Here is a 16,601-nt window from a genome sequence, read left to right on the forward strand (position 1 = left end):
AAGCAGTGGTATCAACGCAGAGTACTAGAGAGAGAGAGAGAGAGAGAGAGAGAGAGAGAGAGAGAGAGAGAGAGAGAGAGAGAGAGAACATTTAGCTCGAAATGAGCGGTGAGCGTATACAAGGCTTTTGTGAAATGCCCCATCATGTACAGAGCAAATAATATAGAGGAATCCGTCAACTGGATTTAATGCTAAACATACACAGTGTTAACACAAGCTTGAAATGTGTGTAAATGTTTAAATTAATGTGCTTAGATATTAAAGCAATATTGAGTACACAATTGACATAATTACCGTCGATCAAGTTTGCACTGATTTAATCGTCTCACGATCGAAAAATTTCTCTGTCATATACATATAAAGATGGCTTATTTTCCGATCAATCTTTATGCGTAATTATTTCAATTTGAGCGAAAAAAGAGAGAACAGAGGAGAATATCGGGTTACTTTAAAGTGGATTTGCGCGGATGACATTAGGCGGGGGCCTGTAACGTGGGGACGTGCACACATCTGCAATTAAAAAAAAAAAATTTTTATGTGTCAATAATCATTCGAGTTCAACAGTTCATACGTGTATTTAAATAATAAATATGCCCATAACATACATGTCTTTATTTCTTTAATTTGTCTTTTAAAAATGGATGACAGATGATGGCATCCACGCGACCTCTGACGTCACATTTAACAGCGACCACTTATTTAGAGTTAACATTTATATCTACATAATAGTTTTTTTCTATTCTATATTCAGCATAATTCTAAAAACGGACTCGAGGAGAATTCTTGCGATTCTTATTTATAGAATGCCCAGTCTCCGAGGACGGAATGGAAAGATTCGCTTGTCCGACTGCGGATAGGATGGGTAGATATCATTGCATCGACGATCACGTCCTGTGCGACGGCTTTATAGACTGTCCCACAGGCGAGGATGAGGATAGACAGGCTTGCATGTTTTACAAAACCGTGAGTACAATTATGATAATTTAGATATGCGCGAGAGAGCGAATTCCAATTATTTAATTTTTTAAAATTACACTTAAGTTTACAGCCAAAAATTATTTTTAATCAAAGTGTTTTTTATAGATTTTTGGGTGCTGAAAACGATGCCACACTAGCACGTCAGATTTCCAAAATAATTGAGATTTAATGTGTAAAAAACGCTTTTTTTAATATTTAAAATTTTTTTGTAAAAAAAGTTAACGTTATTTGAAAAATCTGATCAAATATTATAAATGTATTGTTTATCCCCTATAAAATGCATTTTTTAAATTTCGATATCTTACTTTTTATCTATGTTATAAAAGATTAAAGCTGCGAACTACTTTTTATATGGAGATATTCTTCAGGAAAAAAGGTTTTTTGGAAGAAAATTATTTTTTCCAAAATTGATTTTACCATTATTTGTCCCCCTTTAGATTATACAACTTTTGTCTGGAACATTTTTGCGAAAATGCGTTTGTTGCGAAAAATTCAAGGTGGGCAATTAAAATGAGACACCCTATATATAAATACACATTTATTTTTAGTGGAATCTGTCACGATAAGTTCGAATCTATCACTGTATATGTGTATCTATAGCCTTGAGAGAATCCTTCAACTTTTTGTATTACCGACAAAATTACTATTTTCATATTTCTAGTCTTTCGTCGCGTTAATTTGACAGAATGGAAAATGCTTCTCCACGATTGCAATACATATATTAATGATCTCAGGAAACTCTAATTTCATATGGAAAACGAGAAATAATTACGAAATTACAGTTTTTCTTATGTATTTTTATCTCAATATGGCGTCTCGAATTGCAGACGAACTGTCAACTCATCATAATACGTGCTTCATATAAAAAGTATGCACTTTGTATGAACATAAAAACAAGTTTCCTGGGGTTGAGGTACACGAAAAAAACACTGTTACTCTCTAAATCTAGATTAGAAGTCTAATATAAAAGTATAGTTTGTAATAAAAAAATGCATTTTATAAGGGATGAACAATACATTCATGACATCTGATCAGAATTTCCAGATAACATTAACCTTTTTCACAAAAAAATCTCAAATATCACAAGAAAGCCATTTTTTGCACATATTAAGTCTCAATTATTTGAAACCTGACTTCTGGTGAAAATTGGTTTACGGTATCGTTTTTAGCATCCAAAAATCTGTAAGAAACACCTTGTTTGGTTTAAAATAATGAAAAAAAAATTTTTTTTGTAAACTAGTGTTATTTATGAAAATTATATAATTATTTATAAAAATAAATTTTGATTAAAATGTAATGATACATTTTTCCTTCAAACTTGACACATATTATATACGATATAATTTATTATTTATAGTTGTAATTATATTTAAAATATGTTTGAAAGCGCACATGTAAATTCTCAGATATTTATTCCAATATTTATTTACCAATATTAAATTTTGTGACTTTCTATTTATTGTTTTATAAATAAAATACGGTCCACTATTGTTTTTGTACTATTTCACATTTATAAAACAAAACTCGATTGTTAATGGAAAGTGTATCTTTTCACAAACATGCATTTCATGTTTTAGTTTTACTCTTTTATACATTCTGTTATTTAAAATATGAAATATAAATATGCTATATATATTCAAATCTTTTAAAAGAGGAAAGATAAATGCAAAAAAATGTAGGTTTGCTAAAAGAGCATATATATTAAAAAATATATATGTATATACATATATACATATTTACATATATTATATAATATATATATGTATATGTATATGTATATACCAGAAAAATTATATTGAAAAAATTTTCGTCAATTGAATAAAAAAGTTAATACAGTAACAAAGTAATAAAAGAAATAAATATAGCAAAGTATTTAAGAGAATATAATATAATTTAAGTAACTATGTATATGTGTGTGTATGTGTCATATGTCTCTTCCGGTAACATTCAAACAAATTTTGAGAAGGATTTTTTGTTTTCTATACGTGCGAAAATGCCATTTAGATTTTTCAACCGCTGATTGATAAAAAACACGTAGCTATGTATGTGCATTCTGGGATTCTATATAAATCTTTGCTGAACTTTTCAAGTGACTTTTCTTATAAAGTTGAAACGAAAATGGAGGCGTGTATTTGTGCTGATCGTGGGTGTCATATCAAGAGCCAGAGTTTTCTAATTCGTAAATATAGCGTTCGCATTTTCTGAAGCTTTAAAAACAAGACGAGGGAACACAATCTTTTTGATAATTTACACATTGTCTGCTCCCAGTGTGCGTATACATGCGTATATGTGTATATGCGCGAAATAGTGCGAATAAATTGGTAAAATTCGCACAATATCAAATTCTCTTTCATCAACCCACGTTACAAGGAAGTGTTATCATTATACATATGATAGCAGCAAGGACAAAAAGATCTCCTAGTAAACTGAATATGTAGGTATACAGTAGGTATACAGGGTGTCCGGTAATAGTCGCATCAACCGTCGTGTGCAGGTAGAGCTAGTTAAACCGAGTAAAAAAGTCCTCTACCATTTTGCGATATTCTCAATAATAAGAGAGATATTAATTAATAAAGATCGGCCAATTCGCGTGACGACGGCGAGAAGAGACAGCCCAGTTTTATGTCGTTACTAAGCATGCGGCGAAAAGAAACAGTATAATGTTACACGGTTGCTAAGCGCGCGATGAAGCGGGGAGGAGCGCTTTACAAAAGACAGTAACTCCATACGAGTAGCGCTAACTCTGGACCCCCGAGTGGGCTGTCTCTTCTCGCCGCACGCTTATCATCGCGCGAATTGGCTGATTTTCTTTAATTTATTTCTCTCTTATTATTGAGAATATCGCAAAATGGTAGAGGACTTTTCTACTCGGTTTAACTAGCTCTACTTGCACACGACGGTTGATGCGACTATTACCGGACACCCTGTATACATATACAGAAGGGGGTGTTCCGCAAGTCGAGGTAAATCGTTCGGGAAATGAATGGGGAACCAAAAACAAGAAAGAAAGTTGATACAAACATATAGGTCCGAAAATGCGTTGTTTTCGAGTCATCGCCATTTTTATGTTAAAATTTAAAATTGCTTTGCTTTCGAATTTTTTGTCAAAATTGAAACATGAGATGGTTTTTATGAGTTTCAAAACGTAACTAAAGTCAAATAAAAGTTGCGGACTGCTTTAGCACTACCCAGGATGGGGCACCACGTGGAGGTACAGCCCGCTTAGCATCCCTTGGCAGAGATCATATACGGGGTGGCCCCGAACGTTCCAGCCAGACTTTGAGATCTTATAGGAAATTTAATTCTGAACAAAAAATTTCCTATAAACATGGGTCGAGAAATGCTTCCTTAAGAAGTTATCGCTCAAAAACCTCTGATAAAGGAAGAGCAAAAGGTGAAAAGAAAATGAAATAAAAAGAAAATGAAACTTAAAAGGAAGAGCAAAAGGTGAAAAGAAAATAAAACTTAATAAATTTCTTGAAAAAAACGATAAAAATAGAAAATAAAAATCTTTTTCTTTTATGAAAATAAAATAAATTTTTTTAAACTAAAATAGCACGTAATAGTAGAAAATGAATAAAGACGTGAAAAAACTAACTGTTTTCAAAATGTCCCCCCGTAGCTCCAATACACTTTCGGCATCGAGTAATGACCGATCTAGTCGCTTTACGGATTTCCTCCTGATTCAACCTCAATCGATCAAAAGTCGTATTTATTTGTTGGATCAGATGTTCACGAGACTCGATTGGCGTTGAGTAAACTTCATTTTTCACTCTTCCCCACAAGTAAAAATCTAAATGGAAAAATGTGTAAAATAATCACGATTTCAGAGGTTTTTGAGCGATAACTTCGTAAGAAAGCATTTCGACCCATGTTTATAGGAAATTTTTTGTTCAGAATTAAATTTCCTATAAGATCTCAAAGTCTGGCTGGAACGTTCGGAGCCACCCTGTATATATATATATGTATATACAGGGTGTCCCGTTTTAAAGGATCCACTCAAATATCTCAGAAACACTGCGTTAAATTGAAAAATGTTTCAAACAAAAGTTGTATGGCTTCAAGGAAGACATAAGGTAATGGTAAAGATTTGACCTTGGATAGTCGTTTGAAGGTCACGTGAAGGTCACCTTCAATTTCTTAAATAAAAGCCCCTATTATTTATTGCATATTCTTGTAGTTTACCTCTAGAGCTTTCCAAAACTCTATAATAAAACATAAATATTAGAAATAATTGGCTATAAAAGAGTCATACGCGGGTGTCGGTGCGTCGATTCTAACAAAATTTAATTTTTCTTTGGAAATTAAATAATTGTGCACGGGGCACGAATTTTGCTTGGTACTCTGCCAAGACTTTTTCGAAATAATCTCAATTCGAGATTTTAATTCCGATGATCCCCTCTGACCCCCCTAAAGAGATGTAGGCGAGAATCGCCTATAATAAAATGTTCTTCCGTTAAGTATTTTTCGAGTATTTATGAGGCTTAAAAGAGATACAGAGTATTTTGATATAAAATATAAAATATCTTATAAATTATTCAGTTTTTGGTAATCTTACCTTAATACTTTTATGTACAAAATAATGAGAGGAATCGATTGGTGTAAAGAAAACACATAGTTGTTTTTAAGAAAAAAAATGGTTGCAAATTACATACTTTGTTTTAAAACAACTATGTGCTTTCTTTACATCAATTGATTAGTGTGTGTGTTTGGGTGGACTTCCGAATACGACCCACGCCCGATTGCTATGAATTTTTGTAGAAACATTGTAAATGATGTCAAATGAATATCCTTAAGTGGATTTTCACCGATACAAACATTTAATGCTAAAAATATTAAAATAATGTTCTGTATAAATTATTGTCTATTTACGATTTACGAATTACGAAAGACAATATGGCTGATCATTTGTGTGAGTTTCTGTGGAGGCGAGATGTAAAAAAACATAAATTAGATCCATTTAAAAAATTGATTGAAGACATGAAAGATGTATGTGATTCTGGCTAAAAAAAGAATAATATAAATTGTTTCTTGTTGACGTTTCGTTCTGATATTCTATTTTTGTATTTCTTAGGATTCTTTATATATGTATATTGTATATCTTAGGACGCTTTATATATATTTGGTATTAAATGTGTTATGTTATTTGAATATATCTTTCTTGATTGTCTATTGGAATTCACTGTGTTTAGGCATATACTTTACAACGTGAAGCGAGGTCCACCCTGGCTACCGGCGGGAAGGGTGCGGGAGGGGGGCCGAAGGCCCCCTTGCACCCCCCCGTGTGTGTGTGTACCCATGTGAAAAGGCCCTATTCTATATAATTACCAACAATAATTTATATAGAAAGTTATTTTAATATTTTTAGCATTAAATGTTTGTATCGGTGAAAATCCGCTTAAGGACAATCATTTGACATCATTTACAGTGTTTCTACAAAAATTTATGGCAATCGGGCGTGGGTCGTATTCGGAAGTTTATCCGTGTGTTTAACCGAAAATTTTAAATATATATAACTTAAAGAAAAATAAAAATTTTGTCATTAATAAGGTGGTCATTTCTTTGTCGTTGAATGTATTTTTCGAAAAAAATATTGAAAAAATTAAAAAAAGAAAATTTAATAGTGTTTTAGCCAATTTTAACCGAAATTATTTTTTTTTCCTTAATGAGACCTCTTCGATTTTTTTCAAAAAAATGTATATATTATTTTAGATTTAAAAACAAAATTTTTTAGCTATTGGCAAATATTTTCGATTTTTTAAGACTATTTTTCGATTAAAAAAAAAATTTTTTTTTAAATCGTAGTATATATAAACTATAAATATAATATTAATAAATATATATTCAACTTATGCATACACATTATATGTCCACTTTTATAATTGACATACATTAGAAATCCACATACACTGGACTGTACTACATACATCCGTTGTCTTTATACGACTCTTAACAATAATTGTCATCAGTACAGTTAAGAATTGAAGAAGAAAAATCCATCCTTTTTTATTTCGAGTCGAAAAACTTATACTTTTGCATGTTGAATCTGGACCTTTCAGAGCTTGTAGAACGAACACGGCTTATCATTAGATCAACTTCTGCCCATTGAGACATTTGTTCAGAATGATAAGAACTACAATATATCCAAAAATTAGCCAAATCCGCAGAAAGACATTTTCCCATGAGAATGGTGCGGGGTCCTTTTCGGAAATTATTAAAATCAATTAAAGAAAAAACGTGTAACTCGGAAATCGATAAAGATAAAAATCTAAAAAACTCATGGAAACTACTTTCAATGGATACAAAAACATGAAAAAAATAAAATAAAATAAAATAAAGCAAATAAAAAATAGTCGAGGAAAAAAGTCGTTGAATTGGTATGGAATGCCCCATATATATGTATATATATCATATAATTATCTCAATTATTAATTATAAAATTAATTACAGTTGAATGTGAGAGATACATACATACAAAAACAACAACGTGTAGGAAGAAGAGTGTGTGAACCGTTATAATCATCCATATAAAGTCTCTTAGGTTTCCTTTCCAGCGAACGGTATTATAATTCTATATATAATAGATGATATATTAATCGCATTTCGATATGTTTCAGACGAAAGCGCATCTGGACGTACTAGCGGACGCCATACTACGATGGGCGAGAGGACGCTAATTCCTTCTTTGTTGACGATGAAAACCTCCAATCTGTACATAAAATCACAAGTCTGATACGTCTACTTCTTTATATATATTCATTGATGATATCTTTTTCTCTTACATTAATCTATTTTCCGGAAACTGTTTTCTCTCTATGTTTGGCGCATAGAGACGTTCATATTGAAATCAAACTCAGGGGAATGTTAAGATGAACCGTCTCTCTCCCTCTCTTTCTATATATCTATCTATCTATCTATCTATCTCTATCTCTACCTATCTATCTCGCTCTGTATTTCTCTCTATCTCTCTCTCTTTCTATCTATCTCTTGCTCTCTCTTTCTGTCCCTTTCTCTTTCTTTCTCTTTTTCTTTCCCAGAAATGAATATGGCCGCTCGACTTAATCTTCGAGAGGACACGGCATGGTTCTAATTACATTTAAAAAAAATATAAAAAAATCGGTTAGCAAGGTCTATATCTCGTAACCAAAATATCCTCATATAAAGTACAAATTATAAGGTGTCCGAACTTTTAGGATGTTATAAATAAAGTTCGTAAGAGAGTTATGGCATTTTAACGCCGCTGTGTATAGGCGCGCGAGGATGAGGAAGAAGAGTATTTAAAAAAGAAAAAAAAAAGAAACCCGAATACTTGAAATATATAATTTCAGTTCTATAAGCATTCTATATAATTTTATCAGCTATAAATATATAATAAATATATATAAAATACCACACACAGCCATATATACACACATACACATACACACACATACAGAGATGATGTATTACGATTTCATATATATTGACGAGCGATTTCCGCGAGATCGTATAAGCTAAACGACTCTTTAACGACTTTATTTTTGGTATATAATAATAAAGTAATTTTGAAGACTGAGAACTATTTACTTATTCCCAAGAGTAAGACAGTACGCGGCTTTTTTCACGATATAGGGATATGAACCTGTTTTTTTTTCGTGGGCAAGGAACGGGCACGTGTGTACCTAGAGATTTCCTCCTAGAGTACTTCCTAAAGAGATGAGATTGTAAAAGAAACTCTACTCGTGTTTTTAATCAAATCGCCCCCGCAAACGACGTTGACGCGTTATATATATACATATATACATATGTATATACAGGGTGTCCTATATTTAAAAAAAATATGTTTAAATATATCAAAAATGTCGCGTTTCAAAAAAAATGTTTCGAATAAATAAAGTTGCTTGGTTTTGAGGGGAAAAGAAGTTGGCGCTATTGACTTTTTCTTAAAGAGTGATTTTCAAGGTCATTTAAAGGTCATTTTTGTTTTTTTAAATGGAACCTTAATTTTTGTATAAATCGATTCCTTACAATATTCACTATAAAAGTTATAAGGGTAAGATGGCCAAAAAATAAATATATTAAATATAATTTGCAATTAGCAGTTACCATACTTTTTCTTACAAACAACTATATGTATTTTTTTTACACTAATGATATCTCTTCTATTTTTGCGCATAAAAGTATTGAGGTAAGATCGACGAAAAATGAATATTTTATAAGATATTTCATAGTTTATGTAAAATTATGTCAAACTTAAGTATACAATATCTTGTAAAGTATTCACTTTTAGGTCATTTTACTCTTATAAATTTTTATAGTAAATATTACGAGAAAAAATCGATTTATATAAAAAAATTAAGATAGTAAAAAAAAAGACCTTCAAATGACCTTGAAAATCGCTTCTTAATTAAAAATTAATAGTGCTTAATTCTTTCCCCCTCAAAACCAAACAACTTTTATTCGAAACATTTTTTTGGTGTATTTGAGCATATTTTTTTAAAAATGGGATCTTTATAATAACAAACTATAATAATAAAAAAAAGACTCAATGTTCGTTCCGGTCTTCTGGTTTCACGAAGAGACGTCTCCTTCGCCTTGTGTGCACACGCTCCATGTTTTTTCGTCATCGAATAAATATATCTCTATAAATACTAAATTTATTTCGAATTTATGGAAAGATGATGTCCGCGAATATAAAAAGACAAAGTGAATGCTTTCACAAAAAAAAAAAAAAAAGAAGAAAAAAGAAAAAAAGAGACCCTATGAAGATTAATTGCTAATTGCGCTTCACCAAAAAAAAAGGAAAAAAAATAATTCAGCTCCGAGGAGAGTTAACCGAGAGTTAGGAAATATTTAGGAATTTATTAGAAAGCCATTTGCTGCCGTGTATACACTTTGCGTTCTGCGAATATTTATTTACAAGCTAATTATTATTATCACACGTATTCTCAAGAAATTCACAAATATATGTATCGATATTGCTGTGAAATTAAACAAAAAATGAATTTGCTCCTATGTTAAACATTTGATGTCCAAGAATTATGACTTAACGGTAACATAAATAATACATATATGTTCCAACTATTATAGGTAGTTTTGTGTATTTTTATTTTCCATACCAAATCAAATATTCATTAAGAGGATATATCTGGCGTTAGAATTATAGCTCGTATATATATAGAAAGATAAATAAGGATGAATTTTTATATATACAGTGAGTTTCATAACAAACATCCTTTCCCATCTACAAAGGCATTTATAAAAATACATCGTTTCTTTTCAGGATTTCTCTACTGTTTTAACACAAAATAGATTATAGAGTAATTAGATTCATATAAGCGTACAGGTTTTCTTTTAGCTTTTTTTCTAGATATAACTTTTATCTTAGTAACAAGCATTTATGTTTTGCAATCATTTTCTGGAAAACAAATTATAATTGATATGCTTTCGTTGCTTTGTATAATTATATTATGATAAACTTATAATTGCAACATTTATTTTTATTAATAATTTCAAAAAGCATTAACAATAAGTATTAAAGATTGCGAATTAAATACTGGACGAAACAACATCACAGAATTTAAAGCTTTACAAGAGACTGAATGCTATTCTTAAATGTAAGATTATCAACAAACTGCAAATCACATTTGAAGTTGCAATGATGTTATTTGCGTTGGAAATTGCATTTGTGAAAATACGGTTCTTCCATGCTTTGAGCATTTGATTTCACTAGAGTTATTACTTTTACCGGGACACTTTCTACAATACTTCTGTCATCGTTTATATACACGGGAATTCGTTGGATGTTGGAATTGTTGTTTACAGCGAAATATTTTATAGGCTGAGTGACATTTTGCAGCAACACAGCGCGATGCTGATGATCGTCGTGGACTTTCGGGTAGGTAATATGTTTTTGCTCTAGCAACAACGACGGTACATCATTGGATAAATTAATGCAGTTATCCGCGCTGCTATTATGACCTTTGACCTGTAAGATTCTGGGTTGCACAGCTCCTTCATGAAAATGATGCGCCTGCGAGACGTTATATTTATGCTGACAATTGGTAGAATCCAAATGAATGTACTGTTTATCGCAATGATACGAGTTAGCTTGATTCCTAGAGCATTCCACGTCCGCTTTGTTGAATATTTTTTCGCACGTAGGTTCCCTAGATCTTTTGTCGCTTTGGGCGAGGTTTAACGTTAACGATGGTATCGTTCTTGAGCTATTGAAAAGAATGTTTTGATTCCGACTACTTTCCTTGAAAAATTCTTGCTTTTCATCGTTGCTCTCGCATATATATAATTTGGTTTGTTGAGGTAACGATTTCGTTGATTGTATATTGAAGTTACAAGAACTTGGGCCTCCTAAGTAGTTCGCATGATGATGATAATTACGTGAGTGATAAAGATGTCTCTTTTTCAGCGGCATAACACGTTCTCGAATCAATCGTTCGGCATATAAATTTGTATTATACGGAGCTTCCAAAGTTTGCAAGGAGTCATCGAATTGACACAATTTATTTTTTCCATCTAATCTGTTGGGATACATGTTTATATCAAACTGATTTATCAGCGATTCTTGTGAGTCTTGCGAATCTTTCATTTCCATTGATTCGATCTGAGGCTCGAACGTTTCTATTCGATCGTGAACATTATTTACAAAGTGTTCGTTTATTATACTAGGTGTAGGAAAATTATTTTTAGATGCATTTGGAAATTGCATTTTGCAAGATTCTTTTGTAACATCGTTATAAGAAGCTACATTGCTTTGCGTCAAATGGAATTTGTCTTCCCTTCGAGATACGTCTTTTCTAAAAGGAAATTCGAGTATGTGATTTCTATTATATTTAGGAATTTCATCGACTTTAAAGGTCGAGATCGAATTTGATGACACTTGCGAAGCATCTGAATATGTACAAGCTTGATATTCCACAGACAAATCGGGCGATTTCACAGTTTCTAATTCTCGTTTATTCTTCTCGCGTAAAAATTGTTGATTAAAAGAATCGGCGTAAGCATATTTTTCACTATCTGGACTTTTATTATTTATATCAATGTCAAATTCCTTATATAATCTTTCCATATAAGCCTTATTGTACAATGAGTTTTCATCACTTCTCTGTACAGGACAATTTCTCTTAGCAGTGATATTATTATATCGACGAATGACAGGTTGCTTAATATTCTTTGCATTATACTTATTTGTTATTCTATTGGAAATAACTTCTTCGCAAGCATAATCCTTTGATGAATATTTCTTGGCAAGTAACATGGAATCGTTTAAAAAAGTCGAGGTTTCTGCGTGTTTCGTATTATCGATGCATTGTACATTTTCAGGAAAATCGAGATAAAAATTATCCTTGTCGTGTCGTTTATTTTTCGACGAATGATCAATATAACTGAAATCCTTCTGGATAGAATCCTTTTTAGTCACAAAAGAAAAACTTGTTGCTTTCGTAGGATGAACACCTGCTGATTGTTTCGAATTATCATTATTCTTGCGATTTTCTATAATACAGCCATCTGTGTCATATACTGTCAAAGTATTCTGCGATGAACAAGATGTAGAACTATAATGTGCTATATTATCACTTTGCATCGAATAAATGTTATCTTCTTCATTTTGTTTGTTATTTTCACTATTATTAGGAACTTCATATTCGATGACTGAGGTTGAATTCGGTGAGATATCTGAATAGGTTTGATATTCCACAGATGATTTCACGGCTTTCGATTCTCGTTTATGCTTTTCACGTGCACATTGTTGAGACTTGGAGTAGGCATGTTTCAATTTTGCAATTGTTGTCGTAAGGGGATCTAAAATCATTACGAGCAATAATTAATAATAAAAATTTTAATGAAGTATATAATTGGGGGGTTACAATGATTATTCTATACGTAATATACCTGGCTGATAATTCTGGAAGTCTTCTCCAAAATTTATGGCAGAGACCGTTTTGCAAAGTTCTACATAGCGATTCAATTCCCTGGATGGATTTTTATTCTCAAGTATCTGTTGTGTTCTATTTTCATTTTCTTTCATATAATCGCCATTATCGAATGTTCTGTAAAATAATAAATTTTATTTTAAAATACATTACTTATTTTGCTCCTATGGGATCTAATAATTAAATCAGAGATAATATAATTTATGGCTTTACTTACTGCATCTGAGTAACAGTGATATCTTTCGATTGTTCCTTATCATTTTGGAGCAGTTTTTGCTTATATATATTTTCTTTTTGAATCAAAACATATTTTGGTTCATCATTTTGTTTCCTAATTTTGTCAGAATCAAAGTTTTTGAAAAAATTCTTCTTACTTTTCTTTTTAACAAGATACGATTTCTGATTTGTACTGCAATATTAATATGCAACCATTATAAAACTCTTTTACATCGATATTTAAAATATTTTGTATAAAAAAGTGGTATATAGCGTTATACAATTAATAAATAATATTTGAATAAATAAACATACCTCAGTTTCTCTCCTAAAATAGGACTTTGCTCCATAGTACCTTGTGTCCAGTTTAGACTGTTTTTTACAAAACTTTTATTTGGTGAGTGTTTAGTAGTTTCATTATGAGTTGAAAGTTCTTCTCTATATCTGTAAAGATATATATTTAATTTCCTTGCAATAAATTCTTTCAGAATATTTCAATTCATAATCCGCTTACTTGAATTCTGAAGTGTCACCATTAAAAAGCTTTAATGCATCTGCTTTTAGCCGAGCGCTTTCGAACGTACTTGTTGATGTTTCTGCTACAGAATATTAAAATTATTAATATTGTATATTTTTATTATTTTATTGTTGTAAAAAAATAAATTTTGATGTAAATACCTTTTTTGACGTCTTTGCCCTTTGCACCATTTCTGTATATGCCGACAGCCTGAAAAAATCATAAAATCTTTATTTAAGATGCAATGAATATTGGAATATAGTTAATATTATAATTATTAAAGTTATACATACAGGTTCTGGCAGAAGCCTGGTAGAAATTTTTGCGTGATTTGGTTTTCTTTGTCTGCCTTTATTGTCATTTTTCCCCACATTGTCCTGCAAAAAATTCCTATATATTTCAATCATGCACAAAGATTATCATTAAAAATAATTAATATATTTGAATTATATTTCATTGTCCTCTACATACTAATTTAAGTTTTACAGAAAAGCTATTACGTTAAATTTTTCCTCCCCCTCTTTCTCTACAAAATTATAATAGACTTGCAAGTTATAGTTGTTATAGATTTTTGTGTAAAAATACAGTTTTTTTTCTCAGCTAAACTTCTCTAATAACAATAATAATACATATGTTGATATTCTTGATCAAAGATAAAGGAGTATTTATAAAAATCATATAGACTATATTTATAAAAATCAATAAACAATATTAGGGAACACTTTTTATATATTAACATAAATTACATAAATTTTTTAGATTTTTACTAGCAGTACTTTGAAAAATATAATTTTTTCATACATACAGTGCTGTCAATTAAAGCTAACCTATAAGAAACTAACCTAATACCGTTGCAAGGAATATAATTGCGTATCTATATCGCGATATCGATCTGATGCTTCTTAAATTAGCAACTAGACAACTATTTTGCCGATGACACATCTTTACAACTACAATTCTAATTATCTTACGAGAGTCGTGAAAACTCGCGATATAAATAGTTGCTTTCCATTTACATCAAAACTCAGATAATTCTCACTTGTGACGTCATAACTCAGTTGAATGCACGTTCCTTTTGAAGCTGAGAAAGTGAGATTCAACTGAGTTTCTGCACACGATCGAGACCGTGTGCTTTAGTGAGTTTAATAGACTCACATTAAAAGTAAGGTTATGAACCTGTATTATTGTGGCGGGACGTCGTTATGCTTTAAAAACTCACGATTACTCACGATACAATTTACAATGCTAGATTTAAGATTATTGAGAATATTTTCTCACTTGCGCGTTCCTTTTACTCACTGAACCAATGACGTCATATCTGAGTATAAAATACTCACATAACTGAGTGACTCAGTATCACTTGAGTGTAAAAGGAAAGCAACTAATAATCACACCACGCTTCTCACGAGTCGCGCTGCGCGCGTGCATGACAGAATCACGTGACACGTTACAGCTGACAGCGCGTTTTGCGGATCTACTACGCACTATGACTACGGTCAAGATTGCGCTACGAATGCTTCGAAACATCATTCTATCTTTGTTCTACATTTCAGAAGAATAAAGATAGAATAATGTTGCGAAGCATTCGTAGCGCAGTCTTGACCGTAGCCTATTACTACTACAGGAAAAAAGAAAAGAGGGAGGTTGTGATCGGCATCATACGACGATCGATCGGATTGATATGTGTGAATGAACGTATATCATACAAATGGGCCGATTTCACCATCTCCGATTAACTCAATCGACCGATTAAGGGGATGCTGACCTTGTCCTGTCTTACCGACAGAACGATATTTTTCTGCACCCTTTTCTCTTTATTGGTTGAATAGAATAATAAATATTTTTCCACGATTAAAGTACATATAGAAACAAAGTTGGAACCTCCTCGATTTTACGTATAAAACAAAAAAAATATTTTTAGTTAAACAATTTTTTTTTGTTTTTTACATAAATTTGAAAGGTTCCGACTTTGTTTCTATATGTACTTTAATCGTGGAAAAGCATTTATTATTCTATTCAATCAATAAAAAGAAAACGGTGCAGAAAAATATTGCTCTGTCGATAAGGATCAGCATTCCCTTAAACTATATCTTTGTCTCTTTTCAGCTACGTTCTTAAAAAGAGACAAAGATATAGTTTAATCGGCCGATTGAGTTAATCAGAGATGGTGAAACCGGCCCATTATTTATATCGAAATATATCGAAGTATGCCGCGGATTCGCGATATACAATAAATATATCCCAAAATATATTCTAAAGAAAATATAAATATATCTCAAATATTCCTCCCCTTGACATCTATATCAAAATATATCGAGTCCGATAAATTAGCTGAATTAAAATTAAAATCAATTTTGTGAATTTTAGGAAAGGGGATCAGAAAAATATATATACTGGTAAAAATGCTCGACATACCAGTTCCTTCTTGGCCTTCAAGATCTTGGAATGTATTCTGTCAAGGTCTTTCCTGCGTCGTTTTTGCCTCGGTATTTCCCGATCGCTGGACTTTTGCACAATTCTGCCAATTTTGGGCATCTCGGCGCAAGATCGGAGTAAATTCACATATGTGTTATATCGGCATCCTCTCTCTGTGTCACAAAACTGTCCATAGGAACAAACGCAAACGCTGACGTCTCAGCGACGACTGACGACCACCTTCGTATATATTATTGTATATTTTCGCTTCTAGGATAGTACACCGAGATTTCCTAGAGTACAGAAAAACATAGTGAAATGTACTATTCGTTTATAGAATTCAGAGTTTTTGTTTTTGTAACGTCACGGGAAAGAAGCGTGCTTGGAGGGAGGAATGTTATTTACTATTTCGTCGTAAGAAGAGAGATGTCCTTGAAAAATAAAGCAATAATCGGGGATAAAAATCGAGATAATAAAATATTTTGTTTTTCGAAGAAAAAATTTTTTAATTATGGTAAAGAATATACATATATAGAAGATGATTG

General features: G+C 31.6%; 2 protein-coding genes across 4 annotated transcripts in view; one reads left to right on the forward strand and one right to left on the reverse strand.

Annotated features, from left to right (window-relative positions):
* Positions 1–9,709, forward strand: part of Jeb (low-density lipoprotein receptor domain-containing jelly belly protein) — a 17,813-nt gene extending 8,104 nt beyond the window's left edge. For both annotated transcript variants that reach the window (XM_083048858.1, XM_083048859.1), the window contains 2 exons: positions 803–963; positions 7,596–9,709. In XM_083048858.1, the coding sequence (XP_082904984.1) occupies positions 803–963; positions 7,596–7,655 (221 nt within the window). In that variant the 3' untranslated portion in view covers positions 7,656–9,709. The remainder of the gene's footprint in view (positions 1–802; positions 964–7,595) is intronic.
* A 137-nt stretch (positions 9,710–9,846) lies between these two features.
* Positions 9,847–16,296, reverse strand: LOC145942280 (uncharacterized). 2 transcript variants are annotated; one of them, XM_083048857.1, is made up of 8 exons: positions 16,057–16,296; positions 13,935–14,018; positions 13,803–13,851; positions 13,639–13,720; positions 13,440–13,568; positions 13,126–13,317; positions 12,868–13,025; positions 9,847–12,777 (listed from the first exon to the last, which is right to left on the reverse strand). In XM_083048857.1, exons 1-8 carry the CDS (start codon positions 16,174–16,176, stop codon positions 10,622–10,624), a joined length of 2,970 nt encoding a protein of 989 aa, XP_082904983.1. In that variant the 5' UTR covers positions 16,177–16,296; the 3' UTR covers positions 9,847–10,621. The 2 variants fall into 2 exon arrangements, with proteins under 2 accessions (XP_082904983.1, XP_082904982.1); XM_083048856.1 differs by having other exon boundaries at positions 13,639–13,723.
* Between the last annotated feature and the right edge of the window lie 305 nt (positions 16,297–16,601).

This window comes from Prenolepis imparis, unplaced genomic scaffold, assembly GCF_030444845.1.
Source record: "Prenolepis imparis isolate NDT839.2.m4 unplaced genomic scaffold, iyPreImpa1.0 SCAF_10, whole genome shotgun sequence".
NCBI classification, from domain to species: domain Eukaryota; kingdom Metazoa; phylum Arthropoda; class Insecta; order Hymenoptera; family Formicidae; genus Prenolepis; species Prenolepis imparis.